The sequence below is a fragment of the Acomys russatus genome, chromosome 17 (assembly GCF_903995435.1).
Source record: "Acomys russatus chromosome 17, mAcoRus1.1, whole genome shotgun sequence".
Classification (NCBI taxonomy): domain Eukaryota; kingdom Metazoa; phylum Chordata; class Mammalia; order Rodentia; family Muridae; genus Acomys; species Acomys russatus.
This window is the reverse complement of record NC_067153.1, coordinates 39164557-39182499: the sequence shown is the minus strand read 5'-3', so window position 1 is coordinate 39182499 and position 17943 is coordinate 39164557. Positions and strand designations below refer to the sequence as shown.

At 58.5% G+C, this 17943-nt stretch overlaps 1 protein-coding gene across 1 annotated transcript in view; it reads left to right on the top strand.

The window, feature by feature from the left end:
* Plec (plectin) overlaps positions 1 to 17943 on the top strand; it is a 34873-nt gene that overhangs the window by 6362 nt on the left and 10568 nt on the right. Inside the window, 29 exon segments of the mRNA XM_051159783.1 lie at positions 5529 to 5590; positions 5960 to 6049; positions 6882 to 6959; positions 7048 to 7140; positions 8051 to 8217; positions 8766 to 8881; positions 8953 to 9059; positions 9137 to 9265; positions 9331 to 9426; positions 9680 to 9807; positions 10088 to 10181; positions 10859 to 11013; positions 11095 to 11404; positions 11491 to 11568; positions 11676 to 11837; positions 12052 to 12099; positions 12101 to 12157; positions 12259 to 12354; positions 12565 to 12690; positions 13554 to 13706; positions 13800 to 13954; positions 14047 to 14173; positions 14280 to 14463; positions 14554 to 15007; positions 16167 to 16305; positions 16394 to 16750; positions 16824 to 16907; positions 17128 to 17232; positions 17333 to 17431. Of these exon segments, the coding sequence (XP_051015740.1) occupies positions 5529 to 5590; positions 5960 to 6049; positions 6882 to 6959; positions 7048 to 7140; positions 8051 to 8217; positions 8766 to 8881; positions 8953 to 9059; positions 9137 to 9265; positions 9331 to 9426; positions 9680 to 9807; positions 10088 to 10181; positions 10859 to 11013; positions 11095 to 11404; positions 11491 to 11568; positions 11676 to 11837; positions 12052 to 12099; positions 12101 to 12157; positions 12259 to 12354; positions 12565 to 12690; positions 13554 to 13706; positions 13800 to 13954; positions 14047 to 14173; positions 14280 to 14463; positions 14554 to 15007; positions 16167 to 16305; positions 16394 to 16750; positions 16824 to 16907; positions 17128 to 17232; positions 17333 to 17431 (4049 nt within the window).

Below are 17943 nucleotides of genomic sequence, written 5' to 3'. Positions count from 1 at the left end.
GAGAGAGTGCTGGTTAGGCTTGACTTGGGAGGGAGGACCTACATTGACTGTACCCAGGCTAAGCTGGGGGGCTGAGGCTTGGGGAGAAGAGCTACAGGCCCCTCCTCCTGGCGGGTGTGGCTGTGGGGACGCAAGGGTTAAGGTTCCAGTTAACCTTGAGCGTCGGTGGCTCAGCGTAGAGACAGCTGAGCTGGGCCCTGTGGGGAGTGCGGGTGGGGAGCGGCCAAGAGCCACAGGAGGGAGGAGGCTGGGAGGAGGCTGGGCAAGAGCGCAGTTGGTGCCGAGGGGACTGTTCATTGTCCCCCGGCTGAGTGCAGATTGTACAGTAGTGCAGTCTCTGAAGGCAGGGCAGCAGCAGACAGAGTGGGCTCTGGTTCCTGGGGTGCCCCTTCGCTCACCCTCCATGCAGGGAGGTGCTGTCTGACTTCGCAGCAGCTGGTCCCTGGTGAGGACGGCTCTGCCCATTCTGTGTGGCAGCCATGGAGCCGTCGGGCAGCCTCTTTCCCTCCCTGGTAGTCGTGGGTCATGTTGCCACTCTTGCTGCTGTATGGCACTGGCGCAAGGGGCATCGGCAGGCACAGGATGAGCAAGGTAAGCACCCTTGCCTCTGCCACTGTCACGGGCCACCGCCCCTGCCAGGAGTCTGGGGCGGGGCAGGGGGTGGAGGGTCCGCCTTCCTCCCGCCCCTCGCCTTCCCCTGAGCCCTCCTCTTCCTGTTCCTGAATGGAAATACCAATGTTTGTGAAAGCTGTTGTCTCCCCTGTGCCTACTCTTCTTTGAAGACCCTGTCACTTCCTAGCGTGTGCTGGGGGGGTAGAACCTTGTGGCTGTCTAGCCTGCAGCAGGTCCTGGGTAGGTGAATGGAAAAGAGGCTAGGGTGAGCTCTGGATTAAGGTACAGGGCTATGGGAATGCCTACCTTCTAAAGAAAGTACCCCCCACCCCACCCCCCTGCTTCTCGCCACAGAAGTGCCAAACCAGAGTGGCAGGTTCACAGGCTGATCTGGGCAAGGCCACAAAGCCTGCCCAGTGACCTCCCTGCCCACAGAGTGTAGGCTGAGTTGCACAAAGGCAGTTTGTCTGAGTATCTTCCAACATGACATAGGACCCAGAACCAGTTGTGAGGAAAGCAGTTAGGCTATGTCCTGCCCTCTCCTCAAAGTCACCAGTTCTTGGGCTACAGTCCGAGGTGGCCATGCTCACCGCAGGATGGGGTGGGGCTGAAGTGAATGGAGCCTGGGACAGTCCCTGGGGATTGGGCAGTTCTGCACCAGGGCTTCTGGCCAGAGGGACTGTCCTCTTAAGACGCACCTCAAGCCAGGACCGATGGGCGTGTGTTTGTGGCTTGGTGCCCCCTAGCGGGCGTGCTAAGTCTTAACGTCCAGCGGAAGTTCTCCGGGACTTGGGTCCTCAGAACGGGTGTTCCAGGCGTGGCTCTAGGGTTCCCAGAAGCCAGTGAGTCATCTGTAATCAGTGGCATCCAACAGAGTATTAGGGCTTCTTCCCCTTGGAGAATTTTTTGGTTTGGGACCAGATGCTGGCTCCTCCTCCCCTGGCTCAATTTTGTTTCTTGTCACCACATGAGGGAAAGGGCTCCCCGTGTCGTGTCCCCCTTTGGTTCACTAGGTGCCTTGCAGTGGCAGGTGTGGGTGTGGTCGCCCGCAGTTCTGTACTCTGCCCATCGCCTCAGCTGATCCGGTTCCTTGGATCGGGTGGCCCTTGCACATCCTGCTGGAAGTGGCACTCCCACAGACGCCAGTCGGAGGGTTACCCTGAGCGTGGGAGGAACCCTGGAAAACTCCGATGACTGGAGAGTTAGCAGACCCTTTTGATCTAGAGGGCCCCTGCACCCCGGTTGCCTCGAACTCCCCTCGAGCTAGTTTGCTCCCTATGGGCTGGGGCGCGGCTTCCTGGCCCACACTGGGCGGGGCGCTTGCAGCAGGGGCAGGTTCTCCGGGTCTGGGCATTGCGTTCGGTGGGCGGGGGCGAACGTGGAAAGCCACGCCAGGCAGGGCCTTCAGCCTTCAACACAGGCAGGGAGCACGGCTCCCGTGTCGCTTGAGAGCAGCCCAGGACACCCTGGGCTCCTGGCAATGGCAGGGACGTGGGCGGCAAAGGGAGTCTTCACTTTGCAGAGGGAGGTCCTGCTGGAGCGTCCCTGCTGGCTGGATGGCGGATGCGAGCAGGTCCGCAGGGGCTACCTGTACGGGCAGCTGTGTTGCGTAGGTGGGTGCGGCCGCTCGGTTGGTGGGCAGATCTTGAATTTGTTACAGGGTGTTACTTGGCTCAGGTACAGCCCCGCCTCCAAGCTCCGGAAACACCTGGGAGGAAGGCAAGATTTTCTTGCTCTGGGATAGGTTTTCCTCTGAAGGAGGGGGATGGTAAGTGGGCGGGCCTCGGGGTTTTCCGGGCTTGGTTCTTTAGCTGTGGGTGACGATCCCCTAGCGGAGCAGGCGCTGAGGCTGGGGCTCTGGGCCCTCCCACTTATGCTGACCTTGTCCCCCAATGTTCTCTTCCTGTGTGTGTGTGTGTGTGTGTGTGTGTGTATGTGTGTGTTTCCAGGGAAATTGACTTGGTGCTGAGGGCCAGCTGCTGTCTATAGATGTGCAACACAGTATTGGAGCGGGGAGTGTCCCTGGGACCTATTGGACAGGTGGGAGGGCCCCCTAAGTGTGTCGCAGCATTTGAGGGCACGTCTGGGCTCTGCCCAAGTTGGGGCTGGCCAGCTTGGGAACAGTTATCTGCAGGTTTGAGAGTGAGTGGGATGGGCAGGGGAGGGGACTTCTCCAGCCAAGGCCAAGGGGCAGGGCAGGGTTGGGAGGGACGAGAGGAGACATGAGCTTTGAGACCCTGAAAGACCTTTAAGGAAGGACGCCCCTGGAGACAAGCTGATGCGCAGGGAAAGGGATACCTGGGGAAGTGGAAACCCCTACCTGGAGCTGAGCCCACTTCCCAGACAGCATCCTTAGAACATCGTAGTGGCAAAGAGAAAGACGCCGGAAAGCAGTTTGGCTGGAGCCTGGGTTAGGGTTCATGTATGTCTTGGATGTGAAATCCTGTCTCCTAGACATTCTAGTGTCTTCTTGGTTTCTTGGGTTCCTGTGCTCAGCTGCTGGCCTATTTCCAGGAGCCTGTGCCCTCGGCAGAGTGACAGCTCACATCAGCAGTGCAGTCACTGTTGCACACCCTCATTTCTCTGAAGGGTTTGCTTCCTGCCTGGGAGGTTGCTGGCTGGTCTTCCAGGGGTTCCCAGAGCACAGACCAGTGTAGAGTCAGAGTTGAGGTTCAGAAGACCTCTTGGGTGGGAGAAGTCATTCCCTGGTGGGTTGTGGTGGTTGTTAGGCCATGGGGGAGAATGCTACATGGTCTTGGGTTCGAGGCTGAGGAGAACCCTCAAGTGTATGACACTTGGCAGAGAGCACTGTGCTCTCTGGGGTTAAGACTTAAAGCTTTCCCAGTAATAATTTAGGCACTGGCTTCTACTCCGCCCTACAGAGTTTTAGTGCCCTCTCGTGGCCGTTAGGGGCAGCAGCAAGGGCAGCATAGGGCAAACTTTTCCTGGAATAGAGAGGGCTTAGCCTCTGGGAAAGGGGGTTGTTCCTCAGCAGCCCACAGCTGGATCACATCAGTGCCTGGGCTGGAAAATTCTTGTGGTTTGGGTGGTACATTTGTTCCAAGAGTAGGTCGGGTAGGTTGGGCAGTTCCAGATGCTGGCTATAGGTGGCTCCATCTGACCCAAGGGAGCCAGAGGCTACAAGTTAGACAGGTACAGTCACAGGGGCCCCCATGCCCTTTGCCCAGCTCCACCACCTTTACAACCTGTAACAGCTGCTATCTGCTAGCCCTACCCTGCTGCAAACAGCCCCAAGGTACAGCTTCCTTTCTAGTGAGTCACAGTACCTCAGCCCCCTCCCCAGGTCTGACTCACTGGCTGTGCCCCCTTTGGTATGCTCCCTGCTGCCATAGCAACCCTTTCTCCCACCCCAACTGGGGAGGTGTCTCTGCAGCTTGGGCTGGGCTGCCCTCCTAGGATGAGTCACCACTGAGCTATGAGCTGTCCTTGCCTGAGGTGTGCTTTGTCTGGCTGGGCTGGCTTGGGCTGGCTTGTTGGGAATCCTGTAGAGACCCTGCCAAACCTAGGAGGTCCTCCAGTAGGGCCTGAAAACCTAGCGGTTGTGGGGGCCTTCTGGATAGGGCATAGTCCCTGCTCAATGCAGGCTTGAGGAGGTATGACTTAGGGCAACTTCAAAAAGCAGAGAGGCAGCTGGTCCCCACCCCTGGGAGTTTCTTCTACAGTCATTTTGCAGGGAGGAACATAGGCAGGCTCTAACGCCCCTGTGTGGTAGAGGGCCTCTGCTCACTGCCTGTGATAGAAGAGCCTTCTGGGTGGCCATGGGGATAGTATATGCTCCCTTGTGGTCCTGGGGCCAGCCCTCCCTCCCCCATCTCTATACCCAGGTCCTACTGCTGTGGGTAGGGTGGGTGAGGAAACCCGGGTTTCCTGTTTCTGGTGGGCTGAGGGTGTGGCCATGGGGGAGGGGCTGCCTTCCTTCTTTCCCGCTGGGACACTCCCCTCTGGGGGGCGGGCAAGGCGGAGTAAAGCTCCTGGGGTGGGACGGCCTTGCTAAGGGTATAGCAGGCAAGGGAGTGGCCACAGGGACTCCAGTCTGTGCTGAGCTTCTGTTGAGTTAGTGTCCAGAGTAGCCGGCAGCCTTCAGCGGCCTGTGTACCAGACAAGGCTGCCTAGACTAGACGGAGCACAGCACCTGGGAGCTAAGGGACAGGGTGACAAAGGGGTGGGGGCAGCACCATGTCTCAGCACCGGCTGCGTGTGCCCGAGCCTGAGGGCCTGGGTAGCAAGAGAACCAGCTCAGAGGACAACCTCTACCTGGCTGTGCTCAGGGCCTCCGAGGGCAAGAAAGGTAGCTGGCGGTTCGTCTTGGCCGGGCCTTGGTGACAGGAAGAGTCCTTCCTGTATCAGGAAGCCTTGGCACCGAGTGGGGGTGGGGCCCTGTTATAAGGGTATGGATTTGGTGGACAGGCCCCAAGATGGAGGCCAGTGATCCGTGCTTAAGCCAGAGGTTAGGGTGTATATAGGGCTCTCTATGTCTCTGGGGAAGCCTGCTGCCCTGTCAGGGAGACTTGGCTTTCCCTCCCAAAGCCCCTGCTGGCCCCAGCCCTGCCATGTTCTTGCTCAGCCTGGAAGGCAGCATGTGGGGTGGGGCAGGCTGGGACTTGTATGCTGTGGGTACAGTGGCTCTAGTCCTTCTCTCTTTTAGAAACAAGGGAAGTTTGAACAGTATAGCAGGGCCTGGGTAGACCTGGGTTCCTTGGTTTCTGGTGTCTGTGTGGGGAGCCCCCCCCCCCCCCAGTCTTTCTGATCTGAGAAAGGCCTGGGATTGCCCTGGTGGAACATTGTCAGGCAAGGTTTGGCTAAGCAGGCCACTGTGTCTGCCCCTTGGGAGGTTGGGGGGTCTCTCTAGGCTTTTCCCAGGTTCCAGGCAGGTGAACTGGTTTTGTCCCCTGCAGATGAACGGGACCGCGTGCAGAAGAAAACTTTCACCAAGTGGGTCAACAAGCACCTTATCAAGGTTAGTGGTGGCTGCTTGTCAGTTGGGAGGGTTCCCTATCTGTCCCCCACCCCCACCCCCGGGTGTCCTTGCAGTTCCCCAGCTCCCCTCCCACCCCCCGGGTGTTCTCACAGTTCTCAAGCTCCCCTTTCATCTCCAAGACCTGTTATTTTCTGTCCTTTTCCTCCCACACTTACTCCTGTCTCTTTCTTCCTCTTCCTTCTGGTCTCTCGTGGTCTCTGCTGTAGCACTGGAGGGCAGAGGTAGGTGCCTGCATGGGGCAGGGTGTGCACCACCCCACTGCCTCTCCACAGCCAGGGCAGTGCCCAGCACCTGAGTGGCCCTGCAGATCCTCATCTGTGGCCGCCTTGGTCCCTGCTATCTCCACAGGCTCAGAGGCACATCAGTGATCTGTACGAAGACCTCCGTGATGGCCACAACCTCATCTCCCTGCTGGAGGTCCTCTCCGGGGACAGCCTGGTATGTGTGTCCCTGCCTTCCTTCTTTCCTTGGGGCCTTTTCCTTCCACCCACTCGGTGTCCAGCTCAGTCTCTCACCTTCCAACCCCATCTGCTCCTTCCTGGCCAGAGTGTTACCATTGGCGTTACAGCCAAAGGCCAGGCCTCTTATGGCCATGGCCCTCTCGCTGTTCTCTGCATTCGAGCTCTAACACAGTAACCTCACGCTCTGCTCTGCTTTGGTTTCTCTGCTGCTTGGACTCTGAATCTTGACCTCTGCCCTTTACCCTTTGCCCTGCTCTGGCTGGGCAGCCGAGGGAGCGGGACGTAATCAGGAGTTTGCGCCTGGTGAGTGGTTGTGCCTGCTGGCATGGCGGCACCCGGGCTTCCCAAGACCGAGGAGCCTACCCACCTCACCTGGGGATGGCGTCCAATCCAGCCTGGCCCACATTTGGCTCCTGGGCAGGCAGATGGCTGTGTGTCAAGCTGCCTGCCTTCCTCCCTGCTACCTACCAGGGGCTGGGCCAGAGACTCACCAGAAGCTGCAGTGGGCACCACTGAGGACCCCCCCTCCCCTTCCATGCCACTGCCCTCCCCTGTGGTTTCCTGGCTATTGTCTCCTCCCCACTCCCTTCCTTCCTTCCCACAGCCGGGGTTGCTGGCTTTCCAAGCCTGCCCCTGGGCCGGTGGTCATCCCGCTAAGGAGGGTGAACCTGGGATCATGGAGGGGCCTGTTGATGCACTGGGAGAGAGCCTTGGTTTAGTTGCTGTTGCCGCTCTGGGTATGACTGAAGGGTGGGGCCTTGAAGCAACTGTTGCCCCGTGTGCTCTGACTGTACCTGGCCTCCCCTCAGCCCCGAGAGAAGGGGAGGATGCGTTTCCACAAGCTGCAGAATGTTCAGATCGCCCTGGACTACCTCCGACACCGCCAGGTAAGTAAGTGACACTGTCTACCTGGCCCCAGTCTCTAGGTCATAAGCCCCAAACCCGGTCACCTCCCTGAACGCCATTTGTTCTCAGGTGAAGTTAGTGAACATCAGAAACGATGACATCGCCGACGGCAACCCCAAGCTGACCCTTGGCCTGATCTGGACAATCATCCTGCACTTCCAGGTTGGTAGCCACCCCGCCACCATCTACCTTCCCCTAGGGTTTTGGGGCAGGGGCACTCCATGGCTGGTTGGCGGCCGCTGTTTCTGGCTAGGGTGTGGCCCGGGAGGTGGTGCCCTTAAGGCCACCCGCCAACCTCAGCCTGTGCTGAGGCCTATGCAGCCTGTGGCAGCAGGGCGTAATTCTCTCTCCCAGACCTGCCCATCCTGTGCCCCTGAGGCTCTGCCTGGCTGCATAGGACCAGTAGAATGCATTTTCTGCTGGCTGCCTAGGGAAGTTTCTGGAGCTGCAGGAATGCCCTGGGTGACTCATCCATTGCCTGTGCTAGCCTCACAGGAAGCCACAAATCTAAGATCTTGGGCCCCAAAGCCAGACTGGCATGGTAGCTGAGTCACGTGGCCTGACAGGCCAGCAGCCAGCTAGGGACAGGCTGGCACGCGTACCGACAACATGGCAGGCTGGTAGACCCATACCTGCCTGCAACTAGAGGGGGGCTTTCACCTGCCCCTTCACTCCAACAGCTGGACCAACTTTAAGGGTCCATAGCTATCCTTCTTGTGTCTCTTGCCCATCCTCTGTGTTGCATGCCAGTCTCTGAGGATTCAGGGTACACTCCCTCAGCTAGGGGGAGCCTTAAGCACCAATCATTTGACAGTAGAAGTTAGGGACTCTGTTGTCTCCGGTAGAAGCTGCCACTTGGAGTATCCTGGTCCTGAGGTAGATGTGGTAGGCTTTAGCCCCAGGAACCCCACTGTACCCCAGGTGGCCTGGGAGCCCTGGGGGCCCTAGGTATTACAGTTACACCGTGAGCTGCTCTGCTTTCACGCAGGTCGTCAGGCCATCTGGTGGTGTGGGTGGTCAGGCAGGCCAGGTGGCCAGGGCTGAGCTCTTGCCTCTCTCCTGTGTGTGACAGATCTCAGACATTCAGGTGAGCGGACAGTCGGAGGACATGACTGCAAAGGAGAAGCTGCTGCTGTGGTCCCAGCGTATGGTAGAGGGCTACCAAGGCCTGCGCTGTGACAACTTCACCACCAGTTGGCGTGATGGCCGTCTCTTCAATGCTATCATCCACCGGCACAAGTATGTCTTCCCACTGACCAGAGGAAGGCTGGAGGTTGGGAGCACTTCAACCCGGTGACTTCAAAACAAGTCAGGGCAGAGGTAGCAGAGGAATACCTTTCGCTGTTGGAACCTGATGCATAAAGGGTGTACCGAGAGCCAGCAGCTTCCCCTGGGAGGTGCCTGGAGCAGTCCGCGCCAGTGCACTGCTATGCTGGTGCCCACCAAAGGCTCCTTGGGCCCCGCTGCTGGGTGTGGTGGTGCAGGCCTTCCATTCCTGTGTCTGGAGGCAGACACAGAGACGGGTGGCTCTGTGAGCCTGATCTACGTAGGAGTTAACAGCCAGCCAGTGTTACACAGCAAGACCTTACCCTGAAATAACAACCACCCTCCCAACCCAAAACAAAAATCAGCTTCCCCATGGCAGGACTGGAGATGCTAGGGAAATAGGAAGTCTATCTTTAGGAGGGGTACGGGGCCGGGCTTTGTTTGCGAGGATGTGTCAAGGACTGTGTCTATGTATCCCTGCTCAGTGGCTGTCCCTCCTATCCTCCCCAACTTGTCCACAGGCCCATGCTCATCGATATGAGTAAAGTGTATCGTCAGAGCAACCTGGAGAACTTAGACCAGGCCTTCTCCGTGGCAGAGCGGGACCTGGGGGTTACAAGGCTCCTGGACCCAGAAGGTATGACCCACTGCCTTTCCCCATCTTCGCCCTTGCTGCTTGGCCCCCACTGAACCGGCCTTCTCCTGCAGATGTGGATGTCCCTCAGCCTGATGAAAAGTCCATCATCACCTACGTGTCATCCCTGTATGATGCCATGCCCCGTGTGCCCGGCGCGCAGGATGGGGTGAGGGCCAATGTGAGTGGGTAGCTCATGATGAGGGGGAGGTGGACCCCAAGACCCTGATGGCTGCTCGCTCACTCTTCTGCTCCTAGGAGCTGCAGCTGCGCTGGCAGGAGTACCGGGAGCTTGTGTTGCTGTTGCTGCAGTGGATCCGGCACCATACCGCCGCCTTTGAGGAACGCAAGTTCCCCGCCAGCTTTGAAGAGATTGAGGGTGGGCCTGCCTGCTTGGGCTGGGGTCCTTTGAGTGACCTTGGGGTAGCTGCTGACACCCCCTGTCTCTATAGATCCTATGGTGCCAGTTTTTGAAGTTCAAGGAGACAGAGCTTCCTGCCAAGGAAGCAGACAAGAACCGGTCCAAAGTCATCTACCAGTCTTTGGAGGTAAAATGAGGTGCCCCTAAGGGAAGTGAGTCGGGTGTCTCCTGGTTTGGGGGGTAGCTGGGGATATTGAGGGTCATGTACTCCATGGGTAGATAAATTGAGGCCTCCACCAACCCCAGAACTTGATGCCTCTGAAGTATGGCTTAACCTCAAATATGGTGTTTAGGGACCAAAGTTGTCCCAGGTTGTGGAGGAGTTGAGTATCCAGGATTCCCTGTGTCCAGTTTGGGCCTGAGTCTGCCTCTCTTCACAGGGGGCGGTACAAGCAGGCCAGCTCAAGATCCCGCCTGGCTACCACCCGCTAGATGTGGAAAAGGAGTGGGGCAAGCTGCACGTGGCCATCCTGGAGCGGGAGAAGCAACTCCGGAGCGAGTTTGAGAGGTGGGCCATGTGGAAGGTGGCAGGCTGTGTGAGAGAGACAGCAGGCGGGTGGGGCCCTGCGGTGGCAGGGGAACCACCCCAGGGTGAGTCACTGCCTGAGGAGGAAATCCCCCCCCCCCCCAGGCTGGGGAACCTAACCAAACTCCAGTGTTGAGGGCCAGGAGGACAGTACATCCCGGGGAAAGCAGTGAGGCCAGAGCAGAGGGTGCCTCTCTCTGACGCTGGAGTGTGGCTGCCCTAGTGACTCCCTGTGGGGCTCTGGGGGTAATCTGGTCCATAGGTTGGAGTGTCTGCAGCGCATCGTGAGCAAATTGCAGATGGAAGCCGGGCTGTGTGAGGAGCAGCTGAACCAGGCCGACTCCCTGCTGCAGTCGGTGAGGGGGTGGGGCAAGGAGTAGGGTGGGCACCCCTCCAGGCCTGAGGGAGGTAGGAGGAGCACTGAGTTGCTTACTCTTGCAGCCAGGGCTGTGGCCTGCTGGGCTACAGGCCCAGGGTGTGGCACTAGGGCGGGAAAACCAGGCCCTTCTGGTCCACTGCCAACTCTGACCTCCTTTTTTGTGAGCAGAGCTGGCCTCTGCCCGCCAGGCAGGACTCTCTGCCTCCCTGCCTCACTCTAGAGCAGCCGCCTTTCCTCCATCCCCTCCCTCTTCAGAGAATGGGCAGTAGGGAAACCTCAGCCTCATTGCTGGACATGTGCCACGGGGTCCAGAAGGCACAGGGCTGTGTGGGCCTGGGTGGGGGAAAGTATGTGGTAGATGAGGGAGGGTGAGGCACAGAATCCGTGAAGACAAAGCTGTGAAGGTCTCTATCCTTGGGCCTAGTGGAAATCTTTGGGACAGGATCCTTATTCTCCCAGAGAGCTGATACAGCTTTGTCTAGAAGCCAGATATGTGGAATCTTTGAGAGGGAAAGAAGTGACAGGGAATCCCAAGGCCATGAGCCAGACAAGACCTTGATATGAATGTGGGTGAAGGGGGGTAGCCTTGGTTGAGAACCCTTGGCCATGAGTAGGAGAGTTGGCCAGGCCGAGTCACACAGGACCATCTTGCAGGACATTCGGCTGCTGGCCTCGGGCAAGGCGGCTCAGAGGGCTGGGGAAGTTGAGAGAGACCTGGACAAGGCTGATGGTATGATCCGGCTGTTGTTCAACGATGTGCAGACCCTTAAAGATGGGCGGCACCCACAGGGCGAACAGATGTACCGGAGGTATGTGCCGTACCTGGGGAAAGCTGGGTTAGGAGGCCCGAGACCCACCTGACCCCCTTTCCAACTCCCGTGCTTCCTCAGGGTGTATCGTCTGCATGAGCGCCTGGTCGCCATCCGTACCGAGTACAACCTCCGGCTGAAGGCCGGGGTGGCTGCCCCTGTGACCCAAGTGAACCTGCAGAGTACACAAAGGCGCCCAGAGCTAGAGGACTCCACACTACGCTACCTGCAGGATCTACTGGCATGGGTGGAGGAGAACCAGCGACGAATAGACAATGCTGAGTGGGGTGTGGACCTGCCTAGCATAGAGGCACAGCTGGGCAGCCACCGAGGCATGCATCAGTCTATTGAGGAATTCCGAGCCAAGATTGAGAGGGCACGGAACGATGAGGTAAGCGGTACCCTAGGGGTAGGCAGTGGTTGTGGGCCCACGGCACCAGGACCACTTGCAGCCCTTACCACTTCTATCTCTTGCAGGGCCAGCTCTCCCCTGCCACCCGGGGTGCTTACCGAGACTGCCTGGGTCGCCTAGACTTGCAGTACGCAAAGCTGCTGGTGAGTGGGGCGCTGCAGGTGACTGGGGGGGGTAGACGGCCCAGCAGCAGCAGCAGCGGCAGCGGCAGCAGCAGGCAGTCAGCTGACTCATTCTTTCCTACTTAAAGAACTCCTCCAAGGCCCGCCTCCGGTCCCTGGAGAGCTTGCACGGGTTTGTGGCAGCAGCTACCAAGGAGCTGATGTGGCTGAACGAGAAGGAAGAGGAGGAAGTGGGCTTTGATTGGAGTGACCGCAACACCAACATGGCTGCGAAGAAGGAGAGTTACTCGGTGAGGCGGCTTTCCCTTCACGGCACCGCCCCTCCCTTTCCCCCCTCCCCGTGTCCACTCCCTCCCTCCTCACTCATACTCATACCTGTTCCCCACGGTTGGGAGCCCCATGAGTTCATCCTCACGGTGGTGGGGGCGGGGGGAGGGGGGGGGGGGGGCCGGCAGGGGACTTGATCCTCGAAATTGTCTGTGAGACCCTTTTCCTTTCTGTCAGGCACTAATGCGTGAACTGGAAATGAAGGAAAAGAAAATCAAGGAGATCCCAGAACACCGGGGACCGGCTGCTGCGGGAAGACCATCCTGCCCGGCCCACAGTGGAGGTGGGGGGCGCGGCTGCAGAGGACCGTCAGAGCATCAGAGTGGGGGTGGGGCTGTGGGACTGATGGCCTCGGGGTGGGACCTAAGGCCATGTCATCTGCAGTCCTTCCAGGCTGCCTTGCAGACACAGTGGAGCTGGATGCTACAGCTGTGCTGCTGCATTGAAGCACACTTGAAGGAGAACACAGCCTACTTCCAGGTAAGGGCCAGGGCCTCTCTCCTGTGGTTTAGCCATAGTGCCCTGAAAGTGTCCCACCAGCCCTGACAGACATGTGGCCCTCACAGCCAGTCCACCTGGGGGAGTTTCCAGCACCTGCTCTCTCAGCTCTGGCATCTGCTGGGACAGCTTGCCTGGGGTTTGAACCCTGTCAGCATCCTGCCCCATGACCCCTTCTGCTGTCCTACCCAGTTCTTCTCAGATGTTCGGGAGGCTGAGGAACAGCTGCAGAGACTGCAGGAGACATTACGCAGGAAGTACAGCTGTGACCGCTCCATCACCGTCACCAGGCTTGAGGACCTGCTGCAGGATGCCCAGGTAAGGCAGATGGGAACAAGGAACAGTGGGGACAGACTGGATGGGACATGGGCTGTGAGGGTACTTCAGAATGGTCTAGAAGGCCCCAGGATAGGGATAGAGAGACACCCAGGGGGTGTGGGCCCAGCAAACAGAAAAACTGGTAGCAGGTGCCTGGCCCTGGGGCAGGGGGCTGGCATGAGCCCCACCCAGCCTTAGCTCCTCCCCGAGTGGAGCTGTCTGCTGGGATCACCAGCCCTGTGGTGAATCGGCATCGATTTATGGCCTGATGACTGGAGCAGGCGTGGTTGCAGAGCTATGATGGGCAGATTGGCAGCTGGCTGTGGGGGCCGTATCCACTGGTGCATGGATGGGGGACCGGGTTATGCACAATAGTCTGAGCATAGGGAGGCAGGGAGTCACTGAGGAGGAAGCTGACTCTGTGATCTGCAAAGACTGGGCGGTAGCTACAGCGCTGGCCTGAGGCGATGGGAGAGGCCAGCTGCTCTCCCTAACTGCTCTCTCTTGTTGAGCTTTGCTCTTCTTCCCCTCCCTTCAGGTTAGACAGGGGAGGAGAGTGACCTTCTAGAGCTGGAGAGGTAGGGTGCAGGGGCTGGCGTCTAAGTCGGCCCTATCCCCTTCTTTAGAAGACTTAGGAGTGGCCCAAGGTAGGGATGGGGTACCCAGTCTTGGCCCCGAAGGAGGTCAGTGGAACCAACCTGTGGAGGCCTGTGCCCTCCGCGGCTGCACCCGCCTTTCAGTGCCCCTCACCTAGCACCAAAAGCCTCTCCAGGCAGGGTGCTGGGGTGTCTGCTACTTTCTGGGCCAGGGATCCCTGCATCCGGAGCTGGACGGGCTGACCCTGAGCCTCCCCTCCTCCACAGGATGAAAAGGACCAACTGAATGAATACAAGGGTCACCTCTCCGGCCTGGCCAAGCGGGCCAAGGCTATTGTGCAGCTCAAGCCGCGCAACCCTGCCCACCCTGCGCGGGGCCACGTGCCCTTGCTGGCTGTGTGTGACTATAAGCAGGTGGAGGTAAGAGCTGAGCCAGGCTGTGCCCAAGCTGGAGGGGCTGTGTTGACCAGGGCGTAGGCACAGCTACCTCGTTTACTGCTCTGACTGTCCCAGGTGACTGTGCACAAGGGTGACCAATGCCAGCTGGTGGGTCCCGCCCAGCCGTCTCACTGGAAGGTGCTCAGTGGTTCCAGCAGTGAGGCTGCCGTGCCTTCCGTGTGCTTTCTTGTGCCGCCACCCAACCAGGAGGCCCAGGAAGCTGTCGCTAGGTGGGTAACCTGGGGGTTTACAGATGGAGGGAGTTTGTGGAGAGTGAAGAGGGCTCCAGACAGGACCCTCGAACATGATCCTTGTCTTCTAGACTAGAGGCCCAGCATCAGGCCCTGGTTACCCTGTGGCACCAGCTGCACGTGGACATGAAGAGTCTCCTGGCATGGCAGAGCCTCAGTCGTGACATACAGCTCATCCGGTCCTGGTCTCTGGTCACGGTAGGACTGCTCGCTGGCCATGGGAACTGGGAAGGATGGCAGATGGTGTCTTGCGGGCACTGTCTGGCCTGGCGCCATATTCTCAAACGATGTGTGCCACCTCCAGTTCCGCACACTGAAGCCAGAGGAGCAGCGCCAAGCTCTGCGCAACCTGGAGTTGCACTACCAGGCCTTCCTTCGGGACAGCCAGGACGCTGGGGGCTTTGGGCCTGAGGACCGGCTGGTGGCCGAGCGGGAGTACGGATCTTGTAGCCGCCACTACCAGCAGCTGCTACAAAGTCTGGAACAGGGTATGTGGGTGGCCAAGGCCCCCCCGGGGGGGGGGGGAGTAGGCAGGCTGTATGTAGGCCACTCCTGACTAACCTCAGCGTTTTCCCCAGGTGAGCAGGAGGAGTCTCGATGCCAGCGATGCATTTCGGAGCTCAAGGATATTCGGCTGCAACTGGAAGCCTGCGAAACTCGGACTGTGCACCGTCTGCGGCTGCCACTGGGCAAAGAACCTGCACGGGAGTGTGCCCAACGCATCGCCGAGCAACAGGCAGGCACAAACTCCACTCACCTCTCACTCCTCCTGCCCACCCCAACCTCTCTCGCCTTTGAGGGACACTGGTTGGTGGGCTCTGCTGGTCATTGTCCCTACCTGGTCTCTCTACAGAAAGCGCAAGCCGAGGTGGAGGGGCTAGGCAAAGGAGTCACCCGGCTCTCTGCAGAGGCTGAGAAGATTCTAGCCTTGCCAGAGCCATCACCTGCTGTACCCACTCTGCGCTCGGAGCTGGAACTGACCCTGGGCAAGCTGGAACAGGTCCGAAGCTTGTCTGCCATCTACTTGGAGAAGTAAGTGTTCCTGTGCAAGTTTTGGGGTCCAGTGGGGCTCCTCTGGTAAGGGCAGTGATTCCAGACATGTTCTGAGAAGAGGGAAGATGAGGGTGGGCGTGTCAAGTGGCATTAGGGGCCTTTAAAGAGTCAGGCTAGGGGATGGTGGGCTTGGACCTACACTGCAGCATGAGGTGTGTTAAGAAAGGCTCAGAGCCTGATGCATTTTAAAGGTCAGATCCATAGGTCTTCCTGACAATGGGATGTGAAGTGTCGGTAAGGGGACATTGGTGCTACTCATTGAGTGCCAAGACAGGAAGTCTTAGACTTGGCACTGACCAGGAGCCAGCCCAGTGAAGAGTGGGGGTAAGGAGGGGTCAAAGCAGAGGTTGTTCCAAGTTGTGAATAGAAGGGAGCACAGATGGGAGGGAGGGGGGGGAGGGAGGGATGCCATGAGGTGAGGTGTGGCCAGACTGATGGTTTCAGGAGGAAGGACCAACCTGCTACACAGAGGACATCAGTGAGTTTGAGAGACAGACAGGCTTCTCGGTGGAGAAAAATGGAGTCCTAAGGCTGGAGCAATGCTTGAGACATTAGAAGGACAAGGCAGCAAGACACCCCCAGGCCTCTGGACCTCTTAGGATCCTTCCTTGCTTGACCTCTTGATGGCAGAGCACTTCCCAGAGTGCAGCCCCTCTGCCTATCCTCCTGTGCCTAGTTGCAGCGCTCCTGCGCATCTCTTTCCGTTTATTGCAGACACAGTGGGTACAGCATTTATTCATAGGGCCTGACTTTCAGAAGCTTCATGCCCCTAGCAGCACTTATTTCCAGCATTTATTGTGTCCTGTATTACATAATGTACCCACTCTTCATTAACACGCTGGTACGGTGTTTGAAAGGACTGTGTCTGTCAGACACGGTCCCCTTCCTACTTCCTGTTTGCTCAGCTAGAAGGCTGAGAACTACACTGTAGGTGGTATTACCTGCCCCAGTACTTTACAGTCTGCCGCTCCTGCCTGGGGCATCCTCCCCCCAGGTTTCCCAGCATAAGTGACCACCTGCTCCGGCTAGGTAGAGTCTGGGCACAGTAGGAGGTACCTAGTGGCCCTAGTTCCTTCACTGAGGATGTTTGTTTGAGCCCAGTATCTCCTGGCTCTGAGTTTTCCTATCTTTTACCTAGACTCAAGACTATCAGCTTGGTAATTCGCAGTACCCAGGGGGCTGAGGAGGTGCTTAAAGCCCATGAGGAGCAGCTCAAGGAGGCCCAGGCTGTTCCTGCCACTCTCCAAGAGCTTGAAGCAACCAAGGCCTCACTAAAGGTACCTTTTTGGGGGCTTGAGCTTCACCAGGGACAGGGTCATTAGGAGCCCATGTTAAAAATGGTACCCGCCCTGCCTTGCCCTATAGAAGCTGCGGGCCCAGGCCGAAGCACAGCAGCCTGTATTCGACACCCTAAGAGATGAGTTGCGAGGGGCACAGGAAGTTGGTGACCGGCTCCAGCAGCGGCACGGTGAGCGGGACGTGGAGGTCGAACGCTGGCGAGAGCGTGTCACTCAGTTGCTGGAGCGCTGGCAGGCTGTACTAGCCCAGACTGATGTGCGGCAGCGTGAGCTCGAACAGCTGGGCCGCCAACTCCGCTACTACCGTGAGAGTGCGGATCCACTGAGCTCCTGGCTGCAGGACGCCAAGAGGCGGCAGGAGCAGATCCAGGCCGTGCCGATAGCCAACAGTCAGGCCGCACGGGAGCAACTGCGCCAGGAGAAGGTAGGCCCAGGGTTAGGCTTGGCATGTGGTAGGGTGCAGCCTGGGGCTCGACGCTAACCCCTTCCTCCCTCAGGCCCTGCTGGAAGAGATTGAGCGTCATGGCGAGAAGGTTGAGGAATGCCAGAAATTTGCCAAGCAGTACATCAATGCAATCAAGGTGAGGCCTCCCAGCCGCTAGCTCTAAAACTCAAAACCAAGGCACACTTGCCTCTTGAGCAGGCACTGGACTTTTGAATGACCCTCCCAAGCCTGGACTATGCCAGAGAAAGCCTGTGAGGCAGCCTGGGAGGATGGGGGTGGGGGGGGGTGGGGGGGTGGTCAGGCCCAGGCAGCCTGAGTGTAGAGCTGGTAGCTGACTGCAGTGTGTGTGTCTGTAGGACTATGAGCTGCAGCTGGTCACCTACAAGGCACAGCTCGAACCCGTGGCCTCACCAGCCAAGAAGCCCAAGGTGCAGTCAGGATCAGAGAGTGTCATCCAGGAGGTAGGATGGAAGTGGGCTAAGCCTCAGCTGACCAAGGGGGACCGATGGGCCTCATGGGGGGAGCTCTTGGTCATTGGTTGACTCTCTCCTTTTCCCCCAGTATGTGGATCTGCGTACACGCTACAGTGAGCTGACCACACTCACGAGTCAGTACATCAAGTTCATCAGTGAGACACTGCGCCGCATGGAAGAAGAAGAGGTATGCCCGGGGCCATGTGGACAGGGATGGGGTGCGGGTGGACCGGGAACCCCTCTTTCCCAATTTCAAATGCAGCCCATAGGAACCTGTGTGAGACCACTTGTTACAGTTCATTCCACGCCCCACACCTGGTGCTGCCAGTACCCTACCCCAGCACGGCTGCCCAGGCTGCTCTTCCTTGTGGCCCTCACCTTGACCTGGCACGCACGGCTCTGCTCTCCGCCTGGTGGCTGGTGTGCCCTTGGCAAGTGCTCTTATGCGCATCCTTCTGGCTCTTGTGTGCTTTTCCTGGGGATTCTGTGTTGGTGTCACTGGGTCTGTTGCCCTGGAAAGAGTTGGTGTATGAGGTTATGGAGTTTGGAGAGGAACATCTTGGAGTAACTTGGCCAGGCATGGTGTCATCTGTCTAGTTCCTTACCTCCCAGGTGGCCTCGTTGGCCTGCCTGCAGCCCTACCTCCTCTTTGCACTGTCTGCCTGCTTGAGAGGCCTTCTGAGTTGGTTCTGGTCTGCA